This window comes from Heptranchias perlo, chromosome 23 (assembly GCF_035084215.1).
Source record: "Heptranchias perlo isolate sHepPer1 chromosome 23, sHepPer1.hap1, whole genome shotgun sequence".
NCBI classification, from domain to species: domain Eukaryota; kingdom Metazoa; phylum Chordata; class Chondrichthyes; order Hexanchiformes; family Hexanchidae; genus Heptranchias; species Heptranchias perlo.
In genome coordinates, this window is record NC_090347.1 from 21,520,367 (window position 1) to 21,546,436 (window position 26,070).

General features: G+C 40.7%; 1 protein-coding gene and 1 long non-coding RNA gene across 6 annotated transcripts in view; one reads left to right on the forward strand and one right to left on the reverse strand.

Moving 5' to 3' along the window:
* Window positions 1-580: 580 nt before the first annotated feature.
* The window catches only part of c1qtnf1 (C1q and TNF related 1), a 29,997-nt gene continuing 4,507 nt past the window's right edge, over window positions 581-26,070 (forward strand). Inside the window, exons 1-2 of one of the 5 annotated variants that reach the window (XM_068004172.1) lie at window positions 581-650; window positions 16,646-17,027. In XM_068004172.1, the coding sequence (XP_067860273.1) occupies window positions 16,652-17,027 (376 nt within the window). In that variant the 5' untranslated portion in view covers window positions 581-650; window positions 16,646-16,651. The other 4 variants (XM_068004170.1, XM_068004171.1, XM_068004174.1 and 1 more) reach the window with 4 other exon arrangements.
* LOC137341175 (uncharacterized) lies at window positions 1,979-12,117 on the reverse strand. The gene is made up of 3 exons (XR_010966975.1): window positions 11,609-12,117; window positions 9,151-9,405; window positions 1,979-2,929 (listed from the first exon to the last, which is right to left on the reverse strand). It is a non-coding gene; the product is annotated as an uncharacterized lncRNA (long non-coding RNA).

Here is a 26,070-nt window from a genome sequence, read left to right on the forward strand (position 1 = left end):
TCCTGTACTTACCCAATGTACACACAAAATGTGATAGGGAGTGAAAAATTGTCCAGAGATACCACTCCCGATCGCTTTCCTTGCTGAAAAGTGCTGGAGCTGGAGACCTGGGCGGACTTCTTGCTTTTTCTAGTTTCCTTCACCAACTGTTGAACTTGCATGTTTAAAATTTGCTCTTAAACTCCTACTGAGAAGTTTGAGCACTCCTCTCTGCAAGTTCAGGCAAAATATGACGTCACAGTGCATGAGAAGTTTATTCAAAACAAGACTCTAAAATCATGCCATGTCGCAATTATTCAGTTTATGCTGCTGAAGGAAATTGTGTTTTCGTGCCTTGGTAGATCAAATAGCTCAGTGTTGACATGCCAAATCTACAATCTTGGCCGAGCTTTCAGGGGTGCAGCCGGCAGAGACAGGCTCTCTCCCCCACGGAGAGGGAGGAAAGGATAATTACAGGGTCCAACTCCCTGCACAGATCTTGTACTCATTCTAGCAGCTGCCTCAAGCGCAGCATTGCAAAAGGACTGAGGCACATTGGCTGACGAACAGTAAATAGCAATGAGGAAGTAAAAGTGAAAAGTGAGCGGTGGCCTGTGGTTTTAACGTGGAGTCAGGTGGAGCACTCCTGCACCTCTCCACTTTATATTCAGGTAAGTATTTTATAAAAACTTGCCTTTTTAATGGTGACCTGCAGCGGTCTCTTTAAGGACCTCTGTTTAGACCACATGTAGACCTGGTTTTCCTCAGTGCAGCCGATGTATTTAGGGCAAACCAATTTAGTAAAGGAATTTCCTCTCTCCACTTCCCCTCCTCTGCCCCTGCCTCACTCTCTTTCCTTGCCACCCCCTCCTCTTCCCTCTCCCCATCTTCCTCCTATTTGCATTCTCTTCCTTCCCCCTCGCTGCTCCCCTACATTGCTTCAATTATGCTCCACAATCTAAACCTGCTTGTCCTGAAAAAGTCAACTTGGTCTTTCTAGCTGAGGTACATCAGTGGTTCAGTGTTGCTACCCTATGTACAAGTTGTAAGACACAGTCTGCAGTTCCTCACACTTGGAGTCCTTGATCATAGCTGTACCATCAGCAGGAAGTGCTGAATGGGGTAAAAAAATAATTTGATATGAATTGACTAATATGACATAATGTAATTCAAGAGTTTAAATGATTTCCTGCCTCTAATTGATCTGATATTGGTAGGGGGAATCGAAGAGGGGGTGAGCTTGAAATTACTGCTTGATGCTGAACTCTGTAACTTTTGTTAGTGTAACTTAGCCAGAGATTCAGCTAGATTGTTTTGAGTTCAATGAAAGAAGTAAAATGGACCACCACTCTTTGTCAGCTTATCGCTGTTTGCTTCCAGTAAGGATTAATTGCCATTTTTCCACAGAGTTGCAGATTTTATTCCAGTAAATTTTCTGTTTTTTTTCAGGTGAGTATTATTTCTTGTCAATTATTCCCCCGACTTGTCCCTCTTTTCCTCCTCTCCTAAAGCCATTGATTCCTTTCTGCGTTACATTTCCACGGGCACCAGTTCACCATTTGGCACATCGTCCCATTCGTCAGCTATGAGAGTTGATGTTGGTGTGATACACGACCGTGAAGGGCCATCGACATTGAGCTCCATCCTGTCCTCATCCAGTCTGTGCACACACATACGTTTCCCGCAGAGGTCACTGGGGAGCAAGTAGGAGCTGAAACCCGAGCAGATTTCTTCTCCCTCCCTAAGGCACTAAGGTGCTACTCTTTCCACCACATGGCTGAGGTCTGCTGAACGGGCATTGACTGGGAATTGAACCTGGGAGCTTTCTTAGGACAGTTTTATCAGATAGTGTCACCGTTGATATTAAACTGATGTTTTTGGCACTAGTTTACATTTGAGTGATGATAAATGAATACTTATAAAATATCTAACAATTGATAATTATACACTATTTAGCAAAATTACACAATCGCATTGCTTGCACCGTATTTTTGTTTGGAGAGGCGATTTATTTTCTGACACTGCTCAGAAAGGAACACAGAAAACATTTCACAGGAAAACATAGGAACTTTTTGCTAAACAGTGGATGAGGCTCTGGGAGCACTCAATTGTATTTCTTTCCCATTCCCCCTCTTTATGTTCAGAATTGATATTTCCCTTTCATTCAATAATTTTTTTTTGCATATTTTCCTTTTTTTAATTGGGATCTTAAGAATGTATTTTAAAAGATATTATATATTCATATAAGGTGCACATTCATACATATATTTTATAATTCATGTACATTTTATGGAGCCATTGTGCAATTAAGGGTACATCTACATATTTTGGTCATTGTATGTTTAGGTGTATAGTCACACAAATTAAATGAGAGTGTACATTCCCACACATAGTTTTTGAAGTCACTGCACATCCTGCCCGCACGGTGCCTGCAGGAGGAATGTATCACCACTTCAGGCTGCTTGCAGTGGCAGTAATGCAGGTTGAGGGGCCAAGGCAGCTGGTTTGGCCCTGGGTTCTGTGGTTAGTTTGGGCAGGGGCATGGTCCTGAATACTGGTGGCCATCTTGATTGGTTTTCATGCCCCTCATGGCCGATGAGTCGGTTGCTGCAAAAAGAGATGGTAGTTTGTGTTGACTGGGTCTCCAGTAATAGGTCCCAGGCTGCCGAGTAACTCCCAGATCTCGGATTTTATCATCCGTAGTGTTCACTGAATATTTCACAGTTACATACTTAGTTATGAAAAGGGAATCTTGAGCAGATGTTGTAAATTGTGCATCTGAGCTGAGAAGATACTGTTTCAGTTCAACCTGAGATGCTTGATTTTTTTTATGTGTTGAAATTCATTCATAAGATTCGGGTTACAAGGAAAAGTCCGTCTTTAAGGATTAACAACACAAACTGAAAGATTGAAACAGGAAGATTTCATTTGTATAGGAGGGCATCACCACCTGCAGTACAAAGGGATGCATTGCATGAGGTTAGTCTGCAAACTGCCAAGACGTACAAGACGGAGCTGTTCTGTCTGCTGCTCTTTTTTATTTAGCAGTAGTAACACAAAGGAGGTGAAATTCCTCGCAATCTAAGGCAGTTATACGTTTGTTATGCCATCAATGCACTGAAAAAGATTGAGGAAAATTACGGTTTGCTCTTGACTATGTTGAGTTAAACACAAATTTCCTCAACCTTATTAACAGTGCAAATTTTATGCCAGTCAAAACCCCTCAGGGTACATTTGCATAAGCTGCACTGTTGAAGTAAACATAGGTTTCCTGGGTTTACATCGCTGCATCAGGGTAACTTTACACCCCAAAGAAACTGATCTAACAGCTTCTTTTGGCACTTTATATAAGTGTGAATGAGGAGTTGGTGAGCTGAAGATGGCAGATGAAACCACTATAACTCAGAGCCCATCGAGTCATTTGGGAAATGATTACATGACACTTGAATGTGGCCTCTCACCACAAGATAACCTGGAAAGATGTCGAGAAAAGATTCAATGACATTAAGAGGCCTGCCAAAGAGTTCCCTGCATTCCATCACTGGCTCAAATAGACACTGGAGCAGATAGTTGCACCTTTACAGAGGCACAGCACATTAAAGCTCCTATTTGATATCTGGCGAAGTGAAAGTGCTATTGCATGAGGGCGGAAAGGTGCCGCTGAGGAAAGTGGAGCAGCATACTTGGCAGGAGGTGATGGCAAAACATTGAAAGGGGGAGGTGACCTTGACTGTTACTCTTAGTGCTACAGGTTGGCTGTTGATGACCTTGCAGCAGATGGCGGATTTGAACTGGTTTCATTCTAACCTGTGGAGCCACATTGTCGTGGTCATTGTCAGGTAGGTGTGCCAAGTTCTGCTGATACATTATGGATGTAAAGGAGGGTGGGGATGGGTAGAGCTATCCCATCAGCTTCACCTCCTTCCTACATCATGGGCTTTGTATGGGGTGGACAGAACTTCAGCCCACCCCAGCCCCAGCCCTAGCCACAACAGGGGGGTTGTAATTAGTTGCATATCAGTAGCATATTGAGGGAAAGATCAGTCAGATTTCTTGCTTCCTTGCTGAAATCATGCTGTGTGGATGTTAGGTGAGGAGGGAATTAAGCTTGGGGTGATGCCCTCTGCAGTTGGGAGGCCCATCGACGTTTGCTGTGCCAGGATTGAATCTGGGACCTTCCTGATCTACATGGCTCAGCTACTCGCGTCCCTTAACACAATGAGCCATCAAAGGAGCCATGTTATCCCAGTCAGTACCCTGAGAAACGATCTGCTGGCTGAGTGTGCAGAAAGCCCATCCAGTAGTAGTTTATTTTCCAAGAGTCAGTGGCTCTGAATTAGCTCTCAGTCCAGACCAAAGTCGTGGCCTTCATGAAAATGAATGGAACACCTCCAGGACACAAGCAACTTTTCTTTGTCAGTGAGCAAATGGGAGGGAGGGGAGATGTGGGTTTAGAGACTTAAAATAACTTTCCACATTATGCTGAGAAAGTGAAGACTTTTTAAAAATCATTAAGGAATGCTTATATCAACCTATTTAAAAAAAACAATGTGTGTGTTGGGGGGTGGGGGGTTATACACTACTGAAACTTTCCTTTTCCTTTAATCAGCGTTCTTATAAACAAGATGTTTTTTAAATTGATATTATTCACTGTTCATTAAATCCCTGTGTTTGTCACATACAACTAAAAATCTAGAAAAGAACAGATAATTCTAGTTGGATCAGCTACTTTGTCTTTCATGCCATTTTTGAATTCCCCTCTGACTCTGCTGTTGCCCATTTTGAGTCAACATCTCTCTGACTGTCAGCTCATGTTACCGAGTCATTGCCTGTATTGATCTGACAGAACATACTTTAGCTTTTCTCCCCTAATGTTGCGTGCCAGTTAGTGCCTTTGGTTCTTGAATGCTGACCCATTGGGACATTCCTGGGCAACCTAGACATTTGCAAATGAAAAATTTCTTTTACAGGTTAAACTGGGAACTCTATCATATTTCAAAAGAATATATACATTTCTGCTTTTCCTTTAAGGTTTCTTCCTCTTTCTTATTTCCTGAAGATGCTGCCTATTGCAAGTTTATAGTTTCATGTACGCCAGCAGCCTTCCACTACCTTACCATAGTGGCCATTTTTCATGTAAGAGCTCAGGTAGTGTCGACCTGCTATTCAACCAAGTAGTGCATCACACGTGAGGCAGATTCTGTCCTCACCCCAATGTCTACACATACAAATTCCAGGAACGGTCACTGGATTGTAATTTGAAGCAGGAACCTTGAGTGATTTTCCTCTTCCTGGTCTAAGATCAGGAGGCCAATTATAATGTCCCTATCGTAGCCCTGAATGAAATCAGTGTGGATAAAGGAACAAATCTGGCAACTCCCTGCTGTGTACAGCTCAGTGCTATCCTAAGAAAAGGATACATTTTGACACTTTACTCATAAAACAGATACTTTGCAAAGTGTTCTAAACCATGTGCTGGTGCACTGTTAACTTCCCACATAATAATTATCAGTGAACCACAGTTCCGTGGAAAGTTTTTCAGTACAGCTTTAGAGACCATCACATTGATAGTCAGTAATTTTATACACGTTTTATATATAAATCACATCGGGCAACAGCAGAGCACATAGCAACATTGTGATGACATGGAGTCCTCTAGTGGTGAAAAAATGCAATGCAGTAGGTTGGATTTCTTTGTAAAACAGCAGTGCGTAGTTGAGCCAGTTTGGCAGAGCATGGTATGCGTGAGTAAGTTATTGAAATGTTTCTTTTCCTAAATGGGGCAGAGGTGCCATTTAAGGATCAGAATGGAAATTAGTTTAAGTGCAAACCACCTCTCCGTGGATATAAATTGACAATACACATTTGCCCTGAATTTGTATTAATATTGTTTCAGCAATCTGACATTGAAGAGACCACATGGTAACAGATTTGGAGAAGGGAAATGCCACTTTGGCACAGTAGGTAGTGCTCTTCCAAGTCTGGGTGCATTGCCTGTGCAAAACAGAAAGAGGATTCCACACTGCATTAGACCTGTGTCATGTTTGAAGCTGTTGTTGAATCTATAAGATACTTAAATAAAAAACTTAACAGAAGTTTTACATACTGTTGTACATAACATGTTAGCTCAGGCAGTTTTGGATTACATTGTTATTGTTTCCTCTGGAGATTACTAAACTGACCCCAACAAGCACTCACATTCCTTAAATCCAAAATAAAAATAAAATGTTACAAATTACAGGATGCTGATTGAAGTTATGTTTACTGCATTAATTGGGTGCTCTTTTTAAACAGGCTCGACAGATGGTTTGCATTACCATTTGTAATGGGAAGGATTTTTCGACCACCAGAAAAACCCTTATCTTTCCTGTCTTTACTGAACGGAACCATTTAGTACAGAATTTAGGGATAGAATAATGCTGTTGGAAATCAGTATCAATTCCCCACAGTTACTAGCTCTACAAGCAGTAAAAATAATATGCCATTATCAAGGATGCAATTATACTGCAGGTACTGGTTGGATACTGGCCTCAGATTTGCTTCCATAAAGTGTAATGCTCAACCTGCAGCCCTGAGTTATACTGCTGACTGCACCTTGCACTGAGCTTAGCGACTGTGCATGCATCCTTACATGAATGTGTGGTGCTCCACTCCCCAAGTAGCTAATGTTTAATAAAAAGAAAGAACTGGAAATGCTTGAAATCTGAAATAAAAACAGAAAAAGCTGGACACTTACCTCTCACTTTCCAATTCTGATGAAGGGTCTACACACAATTCAGCTTTCGCTTTTCAGACCTGTTTATTTCCAGTTTTTTTTTCTGGCTGACTTTTAATGTTATGAAAGGGTGGGCAGCAGTGTTTGCTCTCTCCTGACATTAAAAGACATTTAAAAATATGTTTGTCAAATTCCCAGAAGGTCCAATGGGCACTCTGGGCACTTTTAAAATGCTGTGCCACACTGGGCTGGGGTGATGTAGCACTCAATGCAAACTCCAAGCACTGTGAGACTACCCATAATGGGTGGCCTGAGCTCTTGCTTTAGCGTGCCTGGAAATCAGATCACCCAAGCTAAATCCTTAGTATTCGGTTGATACTCAAAACCATTTCACATTGCCATAACTGCATCTTGAATCTCTGACAGTTGCTCATTTTTTCCTTATATAGAATCTTAGAATTATAAGGGGCTAAATTGGGCCGCATAGCGCTCGATGTGTAGAAGCCACGCGGACGTCTAAAGGCCCAAAATGGCGTTCTAGATGCATGCGCACACTTCCGGCGTGACGTGTACAGGACGCCATATTGGTAAAGGCGTTTGTGCACGCTTACTTAATGAATGCCGGCAGCATGTAAAGTAGGGAGGTTATGTGGTAGATCAATGTGCAACGCTGATGTAAAGGGTCAGATGCGATTTTGGAACTCCACACTCCAGTCTTAAACTCGCACAGCTGAACAGGTCTTAAAAAGCTTGGCAGGCCTTCCACCAGCGCTATTTAAAGGGATTATGCAGGAGTTACAGGTTCGTTGTTGGACTATTGCTTCTGGCTACTGATGCATTTGTATCTGTTTTTGGAGGTCTCCTATACTTGAACGCTAGGACGAGGGGACATAGCCTAAAAATTAGAACCTGGACTTTCAGGAGTGAAGTTAGGAAACACTTCTACACGCAAAGGGTGGTAGAAGTTTGAACTCTCTTCCGCAAACGGCAGTTGTTGCTAGCTCAATTGTTAATTTTAAATCTGAGATTGATAGATTTTTATTAACCAAAGGTATTAAGGGATATGGGGCTAAGGTGGGTATATGGAGTTAGGTCACAGATCAGCCATGATTTCATTGAATGGTGGAACAGGCTCGAGGGGCCTACTCCTGTTCCCATGTTCCTATAATAAAGTTTCAATACTCTACAGGGAGTGGGCTGGCTAGCTGACAGGCAACAGCAGGGGCACCGGTGGAGTGGCAGGGGTGGGACAAGAATGCTGTCTTCCTGAGAGAGGACAGCAGGTTCATGTTCTATGGGGCCACTGCCACATGCTGCCTCCTGTTATGTGCCACCTTCTCCTGCAAGGAAGCGGGAAGTGTGTCGGTGAATGTCCTGCAAGATGTTTGGGTGATGTGGCTATCATGGTCGAATAGCTGCCAGTGTGTGTGACCTATGAATTGTGGGTGTGTGGCTTGCAATGGTGGTAGTGTGGGAGGGTGAGATGAAGCATCTGATTGGAAGAGTTTGTTGGTGGTTGGTGATGGGGGATGTAATGCTGAACAACCTTTATTCAATGTTTTGAAGTAACTCAACAGTTTGTAAACATAAGGATGGGACCTGCATCTGTGTTTATGTGTGCGACTTCTGATCTCCGTTCAGACTTCATTCAGACCCATATCATATATTTTCAAAATTTAAGAGTCCCACAAACTTCGAGCAGCCAAGTTGTTGCTTATTAAAAATTCCAGAGTTCCCATCATCACCATGCTTCATTATATTGCAGCACAGATTCACTTCACCATTGAGTTCCACCACTTCCTGAAGCCACAGTGCTCCTTCCCTTTAAGGGGTGCAGGCTGCCTTTAAGTGGTGCTAGCCACTCGCGATATCTGGGCCTCCTGCTGGTAAGCAGCCACTCAACCGCATAGGTGGGGCTGGCAGCACGCAGCAATCATGTAAAACAGCAGGCAGCATGAATGTTACGTGCTTCCTGCATCTTAACGACTGGGGGCGGGTTAATCCCCATGCCCGGTTTCGGGGGTTAACCAACTCAACCCCCATAGACTCACACAGCACTGAAGGAGGCCATTCAGCCCACTGTGTCTGTGCCGGCTCTTTGAAAGAGCAATCCAATTAGTCCCACTCACCTGCTCTTTTGCCGTAGCCCTGCAAATTTTTCCTTTTTATGTATATATCCAATTCCCTTTTGACAGTTAGTGTTGAATCTGCTTCCACCACCCTTTCAGGCAGTGCATTCCAGATCATAACAACTCGCTGTGTAAAAAATGTTTTCCTTGTCTCCACCCTGGATTTTTTGCCAATTATCTTAAATCTGTGTCCGCTGGTTACTGACCCTCTTGCCAGTGGAAACAGTTTCTCCCTATCTATCAAAATCCTTCATAACTTTGAACACGTCTATTAAATCTCCGCTTATCCTTCTTTGCTCTAAGGAGAATTGTGTGTGATTTCCTTACTTTTTTGTCTTTTTTGTCACCTATTTTTTTGCCTTTTTCTTTTGACTTAACCATCATTCTCCTCCAATTAAATTTCTTTTTATTCTTTTTCTGTTTGTTTCTTGCTCCCACTCGTCCCCTCTTCTTTTTTCCTGATATGTTCCTTTGTGCCATTGCATTACCGTGTCTCTTTTTCCACTCTTTCCATCTCTCCCTTTTTTTTCATGTGTTGATCTTCTTCTATATTCTGACGGCATCCTCCTCCCTGCCGTCAATCTGGAGAGCACAAGCAGATGGTAAGTGTTGAAGGGAATTTAAGAGTTGCATAAGTCGCAGTTTCAGCCTCTATAATCTGAAATCTGGCTCAGAATCTAGGACTCAGAGCCAGCAAGGAGTCTGGGGACAAAGGAATGAGATGTAACTCAAAAATATTCAGAGCAGGCACCCATATCGGAGGAAGAAGAAAAGTTTTTTCACTTTGAATATTCATACTGAGGTAAGCAATGGTCTGTAAACTTCTGATCGTATTAGTCTATAGAGGCTCTATATAAATATGTAGTACAGATTCCAGAAACATTTCTTTTGTATTACATTACTCAATCCAAGCGAGTCTGCAGCCATGTCAGATGCTATTTCCTAACATTAGGCAAATAGTTGAGCTCAACAGAGCTCTGTAAAATCATTGTCACACTATGTCAATTTGCAAATATTTTTTACATTACGACAATTGGCCACAATATGATAATTGTAACATGAATACTTGAAAAATATATTGCTTTAATGGTACTGGTTCTGTGTTGTTGTAAACTATCTGAACTGCGCCTGGAAGAGAAATTGTGTTTCCTGGTAAATACTTCATAAAAAAACTATGGAGATTCTGGGATGTGTCTGTGATTAGACTGGCACAGGAACAAATGGCAGCTTATAGAAAAACATTCAAGTCCATTATTTAAAGTGTATTAATTTTCATATCATAATTATTAAAGGGGCTTGATTGTTTTACAAATGTACCTTAAAAGTTCCATAGGGCCAAACGGGCATATTAAAATGCTGATAGTCACTTAGCACACCATCATTTTTGTAATAATTACACTTTTAAACATTTTCAAAGATGCTGTTCAAAAAGAGAATTATTGCAGTCATTGTGTTGTTCAACTCTTGAGCTGGCCTAGTGGAATTCTGACTTAGTTTAGGGGCAAGATGATAAAGCTCTTGTGAAATGTTTTTAGAAATGGATATAAAAAAACCTGTTTAGCTGGTTAATGGTACTTGTCATGTATAAATGCATCTTTTAATTGACAACAATGACTAATAATTATTGGGGTTCTACTGCAGTGTGATTTATGAGATCTGAGTTCCAAGCCTCCCAGGATTCTGCTAGCCTGAGTGTCTGGTTTAAGTGAAGTATGTCCTAATTGTACGAAATCTGTGAAAGGAACTTTAATTTTACAGAAGCAATAGAGTTATATTAACATGAAATATAGTGCGGAGAAAGAAGTGAATTCTGAACATTCCTTCCCAGTGTCAAGAATGCAATGCCTTCCAATGCAGATCTGTTGAGGTAAAAGAGACCATTATATATGGAGAATTCTCAGAGAAGCCACAGAGTGAGGAAAATAACATAACAAAGTTACGAGTGAATTGTACAGCTCTTTCTCAGAAGTGGTGCGCAATTCAAAACCCATATGAGCGTTCTGTTTATATTAGTGTTACTTAGTTTAATGGAGATTATTATCTGTGGTGGCTGTTTTAAAGGGGTACAGTCTTTAAAAATGCTTGGGGATGGTAAACAGCCATGGCGATATCATGTACAAGTGACACAATGCTGTGTTTCAAGATGATTTACATCAATGCAGTGTCTATTTATAAACAAGCAAAATATGATTGACCAAGCATTTTTAGGAAGATAATGATTCTTAATTAATGTACAGGTCTTTATGCTTCCACCTCTCTCCATTGGGAGGGGACTGAAGTTGTAGAAACTTTTATGAAAATGATTAACGTTAATTAAGGAAAATCAACTCCATGATTGAATTAATAGATGAAGACAGCTGGCTATCTAGCAGAGCTATGGCTGTTTGTGATTTATAAAAGCAGTTTTTAAAAAATCAACTTTGTCTTCTTTCCTCTTTAACTCTTCCCCTATCACACACTTCTGCATCTTGCCAGTCAGCTCTGCCTCCCCTGCTGGTAGTCAGACAGATGCAAAGATGCATTTTTTTTTATCAGCATGCATTAATTTGAATGGATGCAAAAAGACCTGTGAGTGACAACATTGAGGATGGTCACTATTTAAAATAATGTACACACGACTGAGAATCAAAAATAGCTACAGCGGTGATGGTGACAGTTTGTTGCAAGCAGTTAACCTGTAAATCTTGCCCAGTAAAGCAAAATCTAGTCCTCTAAATTTTGTAAAGATTAAACAGGGATGGTCTGGTTTTCAGTCAGCAATTAGTATGATGTCTTAATATCTTACCCTAGGAGTTTCATGTGATTCCGTCAAGAAGAAGTTCCCGTCTAATTCTCAGACAAATTGTCAGTGGTCAATTTTCATAAAACCTCAGAAAAATGCACTTCACTTTCCACATTGCCCTTTGGCCTCCCTGTTACTCTGATTAAAGCTTGTCTTGAAACTCAATGAAACCTTAATAACCTTTGAAAGATACCCCAGTGGCAAATTGTACTAATGACATACTCTATGCGAATAAGGTTAATCAGAAAAAAAGCTTATAAAAATCTTATAAATAAAAAAGCTTTTAGAGTTCTAGCTTTAAGAAATTTGAAATGTACTGGCGAGACCATCATTTTTCTGTTTGTTGCTGCCTTTGTATTACACCTTCGACTTCAGTATCACGCCGAGATTGTCAGTAGGCTAATGCCGAAATTAAAATGATAAAGCCACTGCTGTAGGTCAGTATCAGTAGCGCCGAGAGGTCTTGTATCATTTTGGCCTTGCATTGGCAGCAATATAAAAGTTCTCTTTCACTGCGCTATTTTTGACTGTTATTAAACAGCAATGTTATGGGACTTTGCCCAATGCTATGGGACTTTGCCTGTGTAACAGGCATGTAAACAGGATTCTTCTGGTTTAACATGGTGACAGGTTAAAGGTACAGTTTATGCCAAATTGAAAACTAATATGTAACTGTATACTTTAATTATTATTGTCACACTGCTCCTACTGGTATGGTGCTGCTGCTGGTGCAAACCCACTGTTAACTAATTATTTTATTTTCAAATTTTCTCCTCTCCTGGCTAAAGCTGGGATATAAATCCACAGACCCTGGGAGGGGTGGGGGGGAAGGGTCAATTTTTAATTTTGGGCAGCCCGCCCATTCCCAGCAGTGAAGAGGCCAGAGCCATTTTGAGGCCTGGGCCTCATTTAAAAAGAACTGACGAGCTGCCCGCCTTCAACGGACGTCCCCGATGCAGTTCTCACTCCTGCCCCCACAAATAATAATTTCAAACATACCTTTTTGGGGCCTCTTCGGCTGCATTGCCAGTAAAACTGGTCGAAGGGCGCGTATTGCGCGCCCCTGTAAAAATGGCAGCGGCCACTGCGTCGGCTTTAATGGGGCGGTAAGTCTACCCATTTCGAGGCCTTTATCACCCCGCTAATGCTGATTTCGACAAGTTAAAATTGGCCCCTGGCAGTCTTTCTAGCACGTCTCCCTCGGAGCCAATTATCACATGTGAGCCTGGACAGTGCCAGGCTATTTGACCTACACTGTGTGCACTGGACAACAATCAGAGTTGGAGCCATGGCTGATTTTGCCTCTCTTCAACTCAGGGGCACTGTGGCCAATGGTAGCACGCCTACATCTGCCCTTAGTTAGTTCAACTAATTCACACAGACCCTAAATCAAACATTAGACGTTCCTGATTTGCATGGCTTAGTGCTGCATGAATGGTGCATTTACCCATTTAGTCATTGGGGAGCTATATTAATGTTTTTTTAAATTGAAGCAAAGCCAGCCTCCTGTTTCACCATTCTGCTGAAAAGAGCTAATTGGCTTGTCAGTTGTTTTGACCTGCAGCAACCTCACCACAGCTGAACATTGTAAAGAAAGAGACTTACATTTATATAGTATCTTTCACAGCCTCAGGAGGTCACAAAGCGCTTTACAACCAATGAAGTATTTTTGAAGTTCAGTCACTGTTGTAATGTAGGAAACGCGGTAGCCAATTTGCGCACAGCAAGATGCCACAAACAGCAATGTGATAATGACCAGATATTCTGTTGGTTGAGAGATAAATATTGACCAGGACAGCTGGGAGAACTCCCCTGCTGTTCTTCAAAATAAGACGGCAGACGGAGGCCACGGTTCGAGTCTCGAGGCCTCAGACTCAGAGGCAAGGATGCTACCACTGAGTCACGGCTGATACCATTGATAGACAGTGTCCTGTACATGCATTAGACCAGGCACCCAAAGAGATTTGCTGCCTCCCGTTGCACTGTGATGTGAACGGGCAGCGGAACTGGGGCTCTGGCTCGCGTTGCTGTTAAAACGCTGTAAGTACTGTACTGGATGGAGGAGTGTGAACCAACATTTAAAGCACTGTTACACATTAGTTTTCAATCTGGCATAAAATCAAGGTATAAATTAACTATATTGTTTAAATATCCCTGCGTTGAACCAGAAAAATCCAATTTATATGTTCTACAGCAAATTCCCATGTCATTGCTATTTGAAAATAAACAGTCAAAATACTGTAGTCAAAGACAGCTTTTCCAAAACATTCCCACAAAAATTAAACTACATTAACCACAATTTATTTTGTATATTTGACTTGATTACATCCTACACCATCAATTTTCCCTTATGCTATAGTAAACATAATGAAAATTTGCACAGTAGAAAGTTTCCATTCCAACACATGCCATTTTGTTGCTGTTTTTAGACCATATGGTTCTGGGAGCTGATTGTTTTTTTGGCTGCACAGTGTTGTGGAATCAGTCATTTTCAATGACTTAGAAAATTAGATTTTCCCAGGATTTTTGACCTCGCTGCCTTGTGTTTTCTTCAGTTAGGTTTCAACTAAACTGTTGAATTCCAAAGATTATTAATTTTTCACTTTGCTTTAGCATTCACACTTTACAGTGGTAGAGACTATTACACAGTGGTCTGAATGTAACAATCTCATGGAGACCCAGCAGAGACCCGAAGAAGATGTTAAGAGCCAAAGAAGATTGGACTTGGACTCGTGGGCATATGTATTTTGTTTGTTTACATCAGGGCCATTACACAGGGCTTCCAAAAATGGGAAGTCTGCTATCCAGGTGAGAGCCATGATGTACAGGGTCAGGGAGAGGACGTACCCAGAGACCAGAATGCTCAGAGACCTTTAGCATGCATTGTACGTTTTGGGGGGGGGTGGGGGGGAGAGGGGGAGAAGTGGTTTGAGCAAAGTTTATTGGTAAGTTTATGATTTGTTTGGGTGTTTTTTTTATGTTAGCAAATAAGTTTGTTATGTCGTAAACTTAAAAATTTGAAAATTTTATCGACTTTGAAATAGCTGACTTATTAGAAAATGCAAAAGAAGGTAAAAAAAAAACTTCATATCAAATTGTGGAAATTACAGTTCACATTTCAGAGAGATTCCCTGGTACGTGGTTCCAAATGTTGCCTCGACTACAGTGTAAAACATTATGGTCATCACCATGGCAACAATACTTTTCTAAAGCCTCAAAAAAATTCATATCTGTTTAATGACAACTGAAAAATAATGTAATGCAATTAATTTCTGAAAAACATATTTTCCAATTTGAAAATCCCATCTTAAAAACATTAATGACTCCCTGCCATTATAACACAGATGTAAAATATTCCATTACATTATGGACTGCCAGTCCTTATCGGACTCAAAGCCAGCGGCTAACCTTGCAAGCTGTAAATTGCCACAACTGGTAAAGATCGATGATGCTCAGAGACACTGGGGTATTTTGACATTGGACAATAGTGTAAAACGCGTACGATCAGCTCGGTGACCTGTTAAACACCTTTCCTGATATTCGTTTCTGTTGAAGTCAATGGGAGAGGTGTTTAATGGGTGGTCGAGCCAATATCGCGTGTTTTACGTCATCGCCCAAAGTTAAAATTACTGCCACTGAGTTCTTCTAAAAATCTCTTTTATAATAAACATGCTAACAGTATGAGAAATTACTGTAATAATAGCGTATGAAAATTTAACATTACATATGACATTCTTCTATCTTTGATTTAACAGCGGCATTAGCTTGTTTAAAATAATGGGTGTTATTATCATTTTTAAATGTTTGCTCCCAAATAATGTAAACAAAGCACCCCAATGCATTTACAAAGAAGCTTCAAAAATGAGAACGAAATCTATAAACCCAACGCTGGATCCATTTATTTGCCTGAACAAAAATAGAGAGCTCTATATGAAGAGTCCCAAAGCAGCTTTATAATACTGAATGGATTTGTGGTCACATTTAGTATGAACCCAAATGAAGTATAGTTAAAATCAAACTCTGTAAATCAGCATATTTTGTTTTCTGTTTCCTACACAAAGACCTAGTACTGTACATTGAGCAAATGTATCTCAGGTGAGAAAGAGTGAATCACCAAAATGCCAGAAGCTCATGAAAATAGAGAGGAAATGTTAAACTAGCAAACAAACTGAAGAATCATACACGCCAGAGGGTCTTTCTGATCTCAAGTTTATGTTAAGAATATGAAGAATCGGTCTCACTCTCTCACACGTGGTGCCATCTTGTAACAGTTAGTCATTCTTTTCTTTAATGGGTGCCTCAATATTGGAAAATAGTTCAATGTATATGACAAACAGAATACATTTTATCTGCCAGTTTTCTCCCAATCTCTCTTGAAGGCATTGTTACAAAGGCTCTAGGCACCTTCTAGTAACTCACCAAAGGGAACTTTTGAACATGACCTTAGACAGCTGTTAACAGGCTATTTGACTGTGAGGGATTCACAGCTGAGCCCAATCCTGTCTTCACCCAACCTCCCCATGCATGCACCATTTAACAGTGGTCACTGGATAATAGCAGGAGTGGAACCCTAGCTGATTTTTCCCTCTCCAGCCCAGTGACACTGAGACCAATTGTAGTATTGTTACTGCTATTCCAGCTAAGATCAGATAATTCAGCATAGAACCTGGGAATTGAACCAGGGAATCTTCTGATCTTTATGGTTAGTTCCACATTGGCTTTACCAACTGAGCCATTAGGAGAGCTGCTCTGTTGCTCACCATATGTGAGTGTTCGTCTTTAAATTCAACAGTAAATGAGATCTGTACGTCTGTTGTCTATTAGTTCCATTATATTGTATGTCTATCTCATTCTAGACTTAAATGCCTGTTCCTTCTCAGTTCTACAGTAACGTATTTCTCAGTCAGTCCTCAGTTCCACTATAGAGTACTCGTGTATCTTTGTGTCTGTATTCAGATCCATGCTATGGGATCATGTCAATTATTTATTGTTCTCTTTGTTTTTCTGTACAATCATGATTCTATTTTCTTTTTATAATAGGAGGAAATGCAGCTGAGCATGAATATCCATTTTGTTTTCTTGCTGATAATTGAAGTCTCCATATTCCTGATTCGTATTGATGGATTCATGACTAGGACCCCTCCAGCTCCACACATTGATCTGCCTAATGATGAGCAAAAGGAACAAGAATATTATTACGACTTAGATACTGAATCAGATCTATATAAATCCGAGCAGGATTGGCCTCGTGAAGAGCCAAATCAGCCTGAAAACAAGCCTGCAGGAACCGGCACTGCCCACTGCGTCCAATGTTGTGATCCCGTTGATCACCCATCACGCCACAAACAGCGTTACCATCACTACAGCAAAGATCCACCAGAGTTTCAAGCTATCCCTCAAATCAATCTCACTATCCTCAAAGGTAAGGTAAAAACTACAAATGAAGGTCAGTGACTCATGTAGAGGCTATTCTCTCATGGAAACACTAGGATATAGAGTCAAGTCATCCTATTAGCACACCTGGACTGCCAGCTGAATGTCTGGAGTTAAATAGACCCACCGGGCTTATAAAAGGATACAACAGAAAAATGAACAACAATGAAAGCAAGAAGAATGGGGGAAATGCAAAGTAAGGAGGTTAGGCAAAGAAATAAGAACCAGACAGTTGCAGAAATTAATGAAAAACGGCTAATCAGGTTTTTGCTAGAAGTGGCCCGGTTGATCTACGGCCAACTCACCAACTCTGAGATACAACTGAAAACCTGAAATAAGAACAGGAATTGCTTGAAATTCACAGCAGGTCATCAGCATTTGATAAGTGAAAGGACAGGTTAACAGTTTCAGTAGAAACCTTTCATTGGAACTTTGGTGCTATTATTAAGTGTTAGCTTGGCTCAGTGGTAGCACTCTTACCCTCCTGTGTCAGAAGGTTGTAGGTTCCAAGCCTTGATTATAGACTTAAGCACATAATATAGGTTAATATTTCAGTCAAGCTCTGTGATGTCTTTTGGATGAGACATTAAGCTGCGTCCATGTCTGCTGTTCAGATGGACGTAAAAAGATTCCAGGGTATTATCCCTCAACCAAAAGCTAACTGGTCGTTTATATCATTACTGTGTGTGGGACCATTCTGTGTATGTCTTCAATATAACAGTGACCACACTTCAAAAGTAATGCATTGGCTATCAAGTGATTAAATGTCCTGAGGATATGAAAAGTGTTAAATAAATGCAAGTCTTTCTTTCCCTCTTCAGATGCTGATGGACATTTTCTGTTCTTACTTCACCAATTCTTTAGCTGTTGCTGCCAATAAAAATTTGGGTTGGAAGCTTGGATCCAAATTTAGATCTATGGCTCTTTGCAACACAATCAATAATGTATGTCAGAGAAGAAAAGCAAACAGAAAAAGTACCTTGGGCAGTCTCTCCAGAGAGGTTGAATCACAGCAGCACAGATATCAATCCTTCATCAGACACAGAAAGAGAAAAACAGTTCCGAAAGCCCAAAAGGCTGGAACGTACTTTTCTTAAAGCCTTTACCATAAATTTGCTAGGGAGTAATGACACCGAGCAATATACAAACTGTCTCTGCTATAACGGATTACATAGAATCTGCAGCACAGAAGAATGCCATTCGGCCAAATGGGTGTTTGTACTTCATATGAGCCTCCTCTCACTCTACTTACCTCTTTCCATATCCCTCTATTCCCTTCTCCCTCATGTATGGAGATCTCATAGTAATAGTGTGCTTGTCAACAATAGTGCTTCAAAATTTCTAGTAGGGAGGGTGGTAGAAAAGATCTTTTAAAAAATATTTTCTTGCAGTTGTTCTCCAGTTACAATACATTGACATAATTTATTACATTCCTATTTTCATAAATGCTATTTAGTTGCAGCATTTGACAAGTTAGATTATTTTTGAGGATAAAGTTACTGCTGGAGTAATCATGCTTGTATGGACCAACCTTGAGTTTTTCTGCTCACTTAGTACTTGGAAACAATGCTCTTAATGTTTAGTAAATTTATAACTTTTATTGTGCTTATTATCTGTGACTTTGAGTGTTCAAGGAAGTCATTAGGTTTAGTGGAGTAAGCTGCAATAAAAAACAGTTTGAGAACTGCAATAGCATATCTAGCTCAATGATAATATTACATTTGCTTGCAGGTTGTTCTGAGTATACTATGAAAATGACATTTTAAACTCGATTTTACATCTTGCTATCCCTGTAGCAATGGGCAGACATATGACCTATGATATTCTGCAAAGGAAGTGTTATCCAGTAACAAAATTAGGAAGTGTAAGGTCTGTATTGTTACCGCCAAGAAAATTTGTATTGCTTCATTAACTACTTTTTTACTAAAGTATCCAATCAATGTGAAATTGCTACCAACAAGGTTAATCATTTACAGGGCCATATCTCAAAGTTATTGGCCTAGAAATTGGTTTCTGCCGGCCTACCACAGGCAGCTCTCTCCTCCCAGGCGCCCTGGGAGGAGAGAGCTGCCTGTGATCTTCATGAAGTTATGTTATTAACAATATAGGAAATTCAAAAACAGTTATTTTTTTATATAAAATTGATTTTCTTATTCACATCTCACCACTATAAAAAATAAATTCAAAAATGCTTCAGAACAGATATTTTTCTTTCACAGAAGCAGACCTCAGCTCGCTTGAATGATTAGGATTAAAAAAAAGGCCAGATCAACAGAAAAGTGGAGGAGCAGTCAATCCAGGACAAAATTACATTGGTGATACAAAATAAAATAAGAAATCTGTTTTCTATCTACTTTTACATGAGTCATGTGCTCATCAAATTGAGGGACCTTATTGCTGGGGAATGGAACCTGTCAGGCGTAGCACAGCTCGATGCAGAGGAAAGCTCCTTCCCATTGCATCAGTGTGACATTTTTCCATTTCCAACACCAGCCGTTATGTAGTCTGTCAAACTGAGATTATGGAGTCAAAACTCTGCTGGTGTAACTGCTGGAAGAGCTTCATAAAATGGCAGAAGCAGAATTTGGTTCTGCTGGGACTCCACCCTGTGGAGAGGAGGCCAGGAAAATCCATGTGGGAGGAGAGGGCCGATCTTCTGTCCACACCCCGGCCCAACCCTCCAATGTCAAGAGGCTGTATCTAGAGGAGTTCCTGGGCTTCCCTGGGAAATTCTGTCCAGTATGCTACCTGATAGGCCCAACGGAACACAAACCTATTCTCTAATTGGCCTTCCAGAGGCCCTAAAATGCCAGGTAATTAATTCAGGTGCGGATCAATTACTTTGAAGAAATTGCTCTTAACGTCTTTGGGAGCTGAAGACTTGTGGAGCTCTTTTCTTGTTGAGTTCTTTCCTGGCTGCTCCAACATTTTGGGTCTCCGCCCGGGTGGGTACCGCTGATACATGCTAATGTCCCTGTCCCCACAATTTGTTACATGGCCAGCGTTGGCAGACTTAAGCCCCACTCCACTACACTCTGCTGTTGGAGCAGGACCACTGGAATTTCAGCCCCTACCACCTTAGCCCCAGTTCTGTGTTGTGGGCCCATGTCCATTCAGAGAATGCTGAAACTCATGTTATGCAGAACCCTTACAGCCCGAGAACCTTTCATCTCACATTCCATGCCTGAGGTTATTGAGACTGGATTTGAACCCATGTACCAGAGGTGATTGGCAATTATCTAACCCGCTGCATTGCCCAGAGTTCTGATATGACCTGGTTTATGGAAGTTTAATAACATGTAGAAACAGAAAAATGCATTGTTAGAAACATTACTTTTCAGGCTTGCTTATTCCTTAAAAGGCTTTATTTCCAACCTCTATTGTTGAGATGTCAAAAAGGGCCCTAAAAAGCACAAAATTTGGATGGAGGGCAGGAAAATTGGTCAGACTGATCTGAGGGTCTTAATCTGAGCATTTTTGCATTATGTTGACTTGCACATCTCTCTTCAAAGGGAAGGAAGTACTTTCAGTCTGTAGTATCCCCAGAAAGACTAGTTAAAAATATTTCTTATCTAAGGGAAGAGATTCTTCATTTTGTTACTAAAAAAACAGCTTAATGCAGATCTGCCATTTTGTCATTTTATTTTCAGCTGAATGCCCCAGTTGCCAGTCAATATTTTACTCGTGTTTTAGTGCCAGAATTGGATCAGAAGAGACACTGACCTCCACTCAGCTTAATGGCAACCTGCTAAGGACAGATGCTGGATAAATCTACCCTAGACTAAAAGTATTTCCCTACAGTGTACTAATGCACTTTAAACCAAAGTGTCAGTGGGCAGGAACATTTTTTGTGAAGTTGATGAATATTGGCACAAATTGTTTTTAGAACTGTATAGTTCTATATTTAGTTTTCAGGTTGTTGCTAAAGATTAGTGTTTGGTCATTGGAGAGAATGAGACCACTCAAGATTTATTTTGTCACTTTTTGGCAGAACAAAAGACTATCTTTCTTTTCTTTAATGTAGCAAACAAAGTAGATGTATGTGAAAGTGGTAAAACATGGGTAAAAAGTGCTAACGGACTAATTATCTGTGTGTAGCACTGTTCTGAGGACTCCTGCCCCTCCAGAAATGGGTTAACAAACAGTAGCAGAAAGTAAGTTATTCAACCAATGTTGTATTTAAGGCCTCGTTAAGGTCACTAATTAGGAACTTGTGCAGTTTTGCTCAGCAGCACAGTTAAATTAAAAAGTTACGATTGTACTCTGTTCTGTCTTGGCATTAGCAGTCTTAATGAATGGGAAGATTTCAAAGTATCCCCATAGCAGTGACAGAAAGAGATAGCACAGTTCTGTATGGTGTATGAGTGTGTGGAGAAGGGGCAACAGTTACAACTAGCTCAACATTTTGTAAATTGAATGAAAAGAACTTCCAACCCCTAACATATCCACCCCTTAAAGGAAAAGATCTTGCAATTTTTATAGCACCATATGAAGTCTCAGATGTCCCAGATCATTTTAAAAACAATATTTGTTCTCAGGATATAAGTATTTATTGCCCACCCCTAGTTGTCCTGAGAAAGTGGGGGCAATGGATCTTCTTGAACCCCTGCAGTCCGTGTGATGATGGAGCTTGCACAATGATGTTAAGTGGGGACTTCCATGATTTAGACCCAGTGACGATGAAGGAATAGTGATATTTGTCCAAGTCAGGATGACTTGGAGGGGATGGTGTTTCCATGTCACTACCACCCTTGTCCTTCCTGGTGGTAGAGGTTTCAGGGTTGAGAGGTGTTGTTAAAGTACAATGAATCACTGTGAAGTACAATCATTATTATATGCAGAAATACAGCAATCATCTTGCACACAGCAAGATCCCACAAACAGTAATGAGATGAAGAGCCAGTTAATCTTGTTTTTTTGGTGGTGTTGGTCGAGGGAACAACGTTAGCCAGGATACTGGGAAAACTCTTTGCTCTTCAAGTAGTCTCAAGGCATCAACACCCAACTGTACCACTACAACGGGCAGTCAGGCCTTCAGTTTAACATCCCATTCAAAAGACGGCATTTCCAACACTCCAGTACTGTGCTGGAGTGTCAGCGTAGATTATGTGCTCAAATTCTAGAACCCAAAACTTTCTGACTCATAGTGAGAGTGCTACCAACTAAACTAAGCTGACGCATATAGCAAATGGGATGTGAAATATGCAAAATTGTGATTTTATAATGGATCCATTCAGGATTCATAATTGGATCAGTTTGTGATTGGCTGTTAGTTTTTTGATTATAATCTTTGATGCACTGTTCCTGCGTGAAGTGTGATCAAAAATGTATTCAGATTTTGGGTTCACCCTTTACTTCCCAAAAATGGAAGATGCAATTGAAATATACATTCCCAATGACACATCAACTGAACTTGATAACTTATCACTAATATAATTTTTTCCTAGATTGCAGTTTGCTCAGTAACACCCAGAAGCATTTTGAGTTGGAGTCAAGTAATTTTATCAGTATAATTCTAAGTGGAATTTTAATAACATTCACCAATCAGTAGACGAGACCTTAGATTTTCCCATTGGTGGATGGGAAATTTGGTATTATGTAGGAATTAAAGGCCTTCAACAGCTTAACTGAACATGCAATGACGATTTGCAGTTTTGGAAGGTGGGCAAAATGTTTATAAGGAATGCATGAGGTTAGAGAAAGGCCTGTTTCTTAGATGAAGCAATTGAAATTCTACTGAAGAAAGTGAGGCAGAGGAGGGGACTCCCCTGCAGCAGTGATTGTTGCAGGACTCCACACGGAGAATGGGAAGAGGTGGGGGCTGGTCAGCCAAGGTAGAAGAATGCACTATTACCTTTCAGTGCACTAAGCATATATGACAGTTACAGTTACCTCCCCCTGACTGTCTTAAAATGCTTTCAGTGCTTACCATGAATGCCCATTAATCAGCAAGGTACACAATACACCCTAAGCCTTTATCTGGAAGTTTTCTTTCATTCATATCCATACATTCATTCAGTCCAATATAATCCTCCCATCTAATGTAGATGCTTGATGCATGCACATGGCATCATACCCACTGTGGGCTGCATGCTGACATTTCTTGTATCAGTGTTTGTCATCCTGACAATTGGGACTCCTCACTTATTGTATTCTGATTACAGGAAAAGATAGCCTATAACACAAGAGACTTTTCACATGGATTCTCAGGTGGCTGCCACAGAGGCCTTTGGTTCCAGAGTGGAAGGTGCTAGCTCTTTTGGCTTTGGATTACAATTTGACATAGAAGGTTCTGAACTTTTATTGCCAGGGCTGTCACCTCAATCCCAAAGAGGAGCTCACTTATTTCCCCCAAAGCTATATCCATATTTGTCTCTAATCTTATGGTAAAATCACTATTAAAATTAAAAATAAAAAATATTTTGTGCAACGATTAAGTTTTTGGGGATTAGAAGGACAGCATTTTTCAATGAGAAGTTATTGTCAACACTTGTATCTGACTCCTTTTACAAGACAGTGAACTGTGTACCTGAAACGTTTGTTGCACTATTTACCACAAAGATCCATAGCTGAATGAATGAACTTTGGGACATTTCTACTCATTAGGTGGCTTGTTAGCTTGAGAAGTGTTTAAGTATCATTGTTAGCCATTATTGGCTGCTGGTTTTTCATTCCCACTAACAAAATTTATTCGTTCATGGGATGTGGGCGTCGCTGGCGAGGCCGGCATTTATTGCCCGTCCCTAATTGCCCTTGAGAAGGTGGTGGTGAGCCGCCTTCTTGAACCGCTGCAGTCCGTATGGTGACGGTTCTCCCACAGTGCTGTTAGGAAGGGAGTTCCAGGATTTTGACCCAGCAACGATGAAGGAATGGCGATATATTTCCAAGTCGGGATGGTGTGTGACTTGGAGGGGAACATGCAGGTGGTGTTGTTCCCATGTGCACATTCTCACAAAGTCTACACTTCAGAACTGTGCATTCCCGTGATTTCATTCGTGAGTTGTAAATTATGAAGAAAAAATGGATCTCTCCCATTCTTTTCTAAATACAATATAGAATTGCAAGGGCTCCAGGCCTATATTACACCTGAACTATGGTTGTGGGAGGAAGTACAGCCTGTTGTGCAGCAAAACATCTGGTTAAAATATTTGAACAACCAAAGGGCAGGAAAGGACTCTGATCTTTCATGGCTATTTTGGTCTTTTGTGGGGACAAGTAAAAATCAAAAAATGTGAATTACCAGGGGATTGACTCTTAGCCATCTGCATTGTGGTTGACCATTACCTCTTCAGCTGTGAGATATGGAACCAGGCCAGAAAAAAACCTAAAGTAGTTACAATATTTATGAAGCTAGGTGATGCAGAAGCAGACAGAACAAAAATGTGTCAGTGACGAGCATGTTCACCAGCTGACACTAAGCTGGCATCAAGTCAAGTGAGTTTGGTCTGGCTCCATTTTTTGGTTTTGTGAATGAAAAAGTTGTTTTTTTTAAACATTATTCTATAGTGATTCTGTAACAGCGGCCTGTGCTGTATTTGACTGCCAGGCAGCTGCTCTATAGGAAAATTAGAACCAGTAAATGAAAAATGCTGCAAAAGTTTCAAACTTTTCCAGGGTCTCCAAACAACAAATGAAGCATGTTCACTTCCAAACAACGTGAGCGGTTGACAAAACTTGTGAACTAAAGAAATGGTTTGAAGTATATCTCATGGTGCAGTTCTACAAGTAAGATATTCATTTTGGTACAAGACTTGAACACATAATCCAGGCTGACACTTAAGTGCAGTACTGAGAGAGTTCTGTAATGTCAGAGGTGCCACCTTTCATTTGAGATATTTAACCAAGTTCTACCTGTTCAGGTGAATGTAAAAGGTTCCATGGCATTATTGGAAGAAGAGCTGGGAATTCTTCTAGTCTCCTGGCCAACATTCATCCCTCAACCAACACCATTAAAAACAGATTAGCTGGTGATTTATCTTATTTGGTGTATGTGGGACCATGCTATGTGAAAATCTGCTGCCATATTTGCCTACATAGCAACTTCAAAGTGTCTTTCACCCCTCTGTGTCTCCCTTGATGTTTTACTTCACAAAAGTACTTCATTAGCTGTGAGATGCTTTGAGGTGTACTAAGGATACGAAAGGCACTATAAATGCAAGTTCTTTGTTTCTTTCATTTGTAGCATTTTTCTATTAATATACTAAAAACCTTAGGGTTGATTTTAATTTTCAGCTGGAAAATGGGCGGACGTGGACGGTCGAACCATTACCGCCTGTTTACCGCTGAAAGTTAAAATCAGCCTTCTTATATCTATGGTCACTACTTGTCCATTTTAAATTCCTGTGCCCACATTTATAGTGGAAGCTGCCAATGTAAACTTATCACGCTATAATTACACTCCCCTGTCCCGCCTCCGGGCTCCACTCCTTCGACTGCGCCGGCTGTTTCAATTTTTTCTACTGCCATCTTGGACCCTACTTTGCCCATCCTGGCAATTTACATTGCCTTTACATGTTGGGGCCAGAGAGAAAGAAAACTGAGGGACAAAGATGCAAGGGGAGAGACACATGCAGAGAGCCATAGGAGGAAAGATTGAGGGAGAGACAAATGGGGGAGAAATTGGTAAAGAGAGAGGCGGGGATGAGGTGGGAATTGTCAGGGGAAAGAGAGACAGGAGGCAGATAAGGAGAAAGGGAGAGATGTGGAAAGATGCAGGAGATAGGCAAAGAGGGAGAGGGAGAACGTGATATATTGGTGTACAACGTCAAGAGAGAGACAAAAGGGTGAAAGACATCTTGATGACACACATGGGGCAGAGATTGGCAAACATCAGAGAGACAGATCAATTATACTGGAGATAAGATGAACAATGAGAGAGTTTTAAATAAGACAGTAATAGATCAGGGAAAGACAAATCAACAGAAGAGAACACAGAGATAGAGATAGGTGAGCGAGAGATCGTTATAAAGAAAGAGAATGGTCAAGGACAGACATTTATGTGATCTGACATTGATGTAAAAGGATATCTTGAC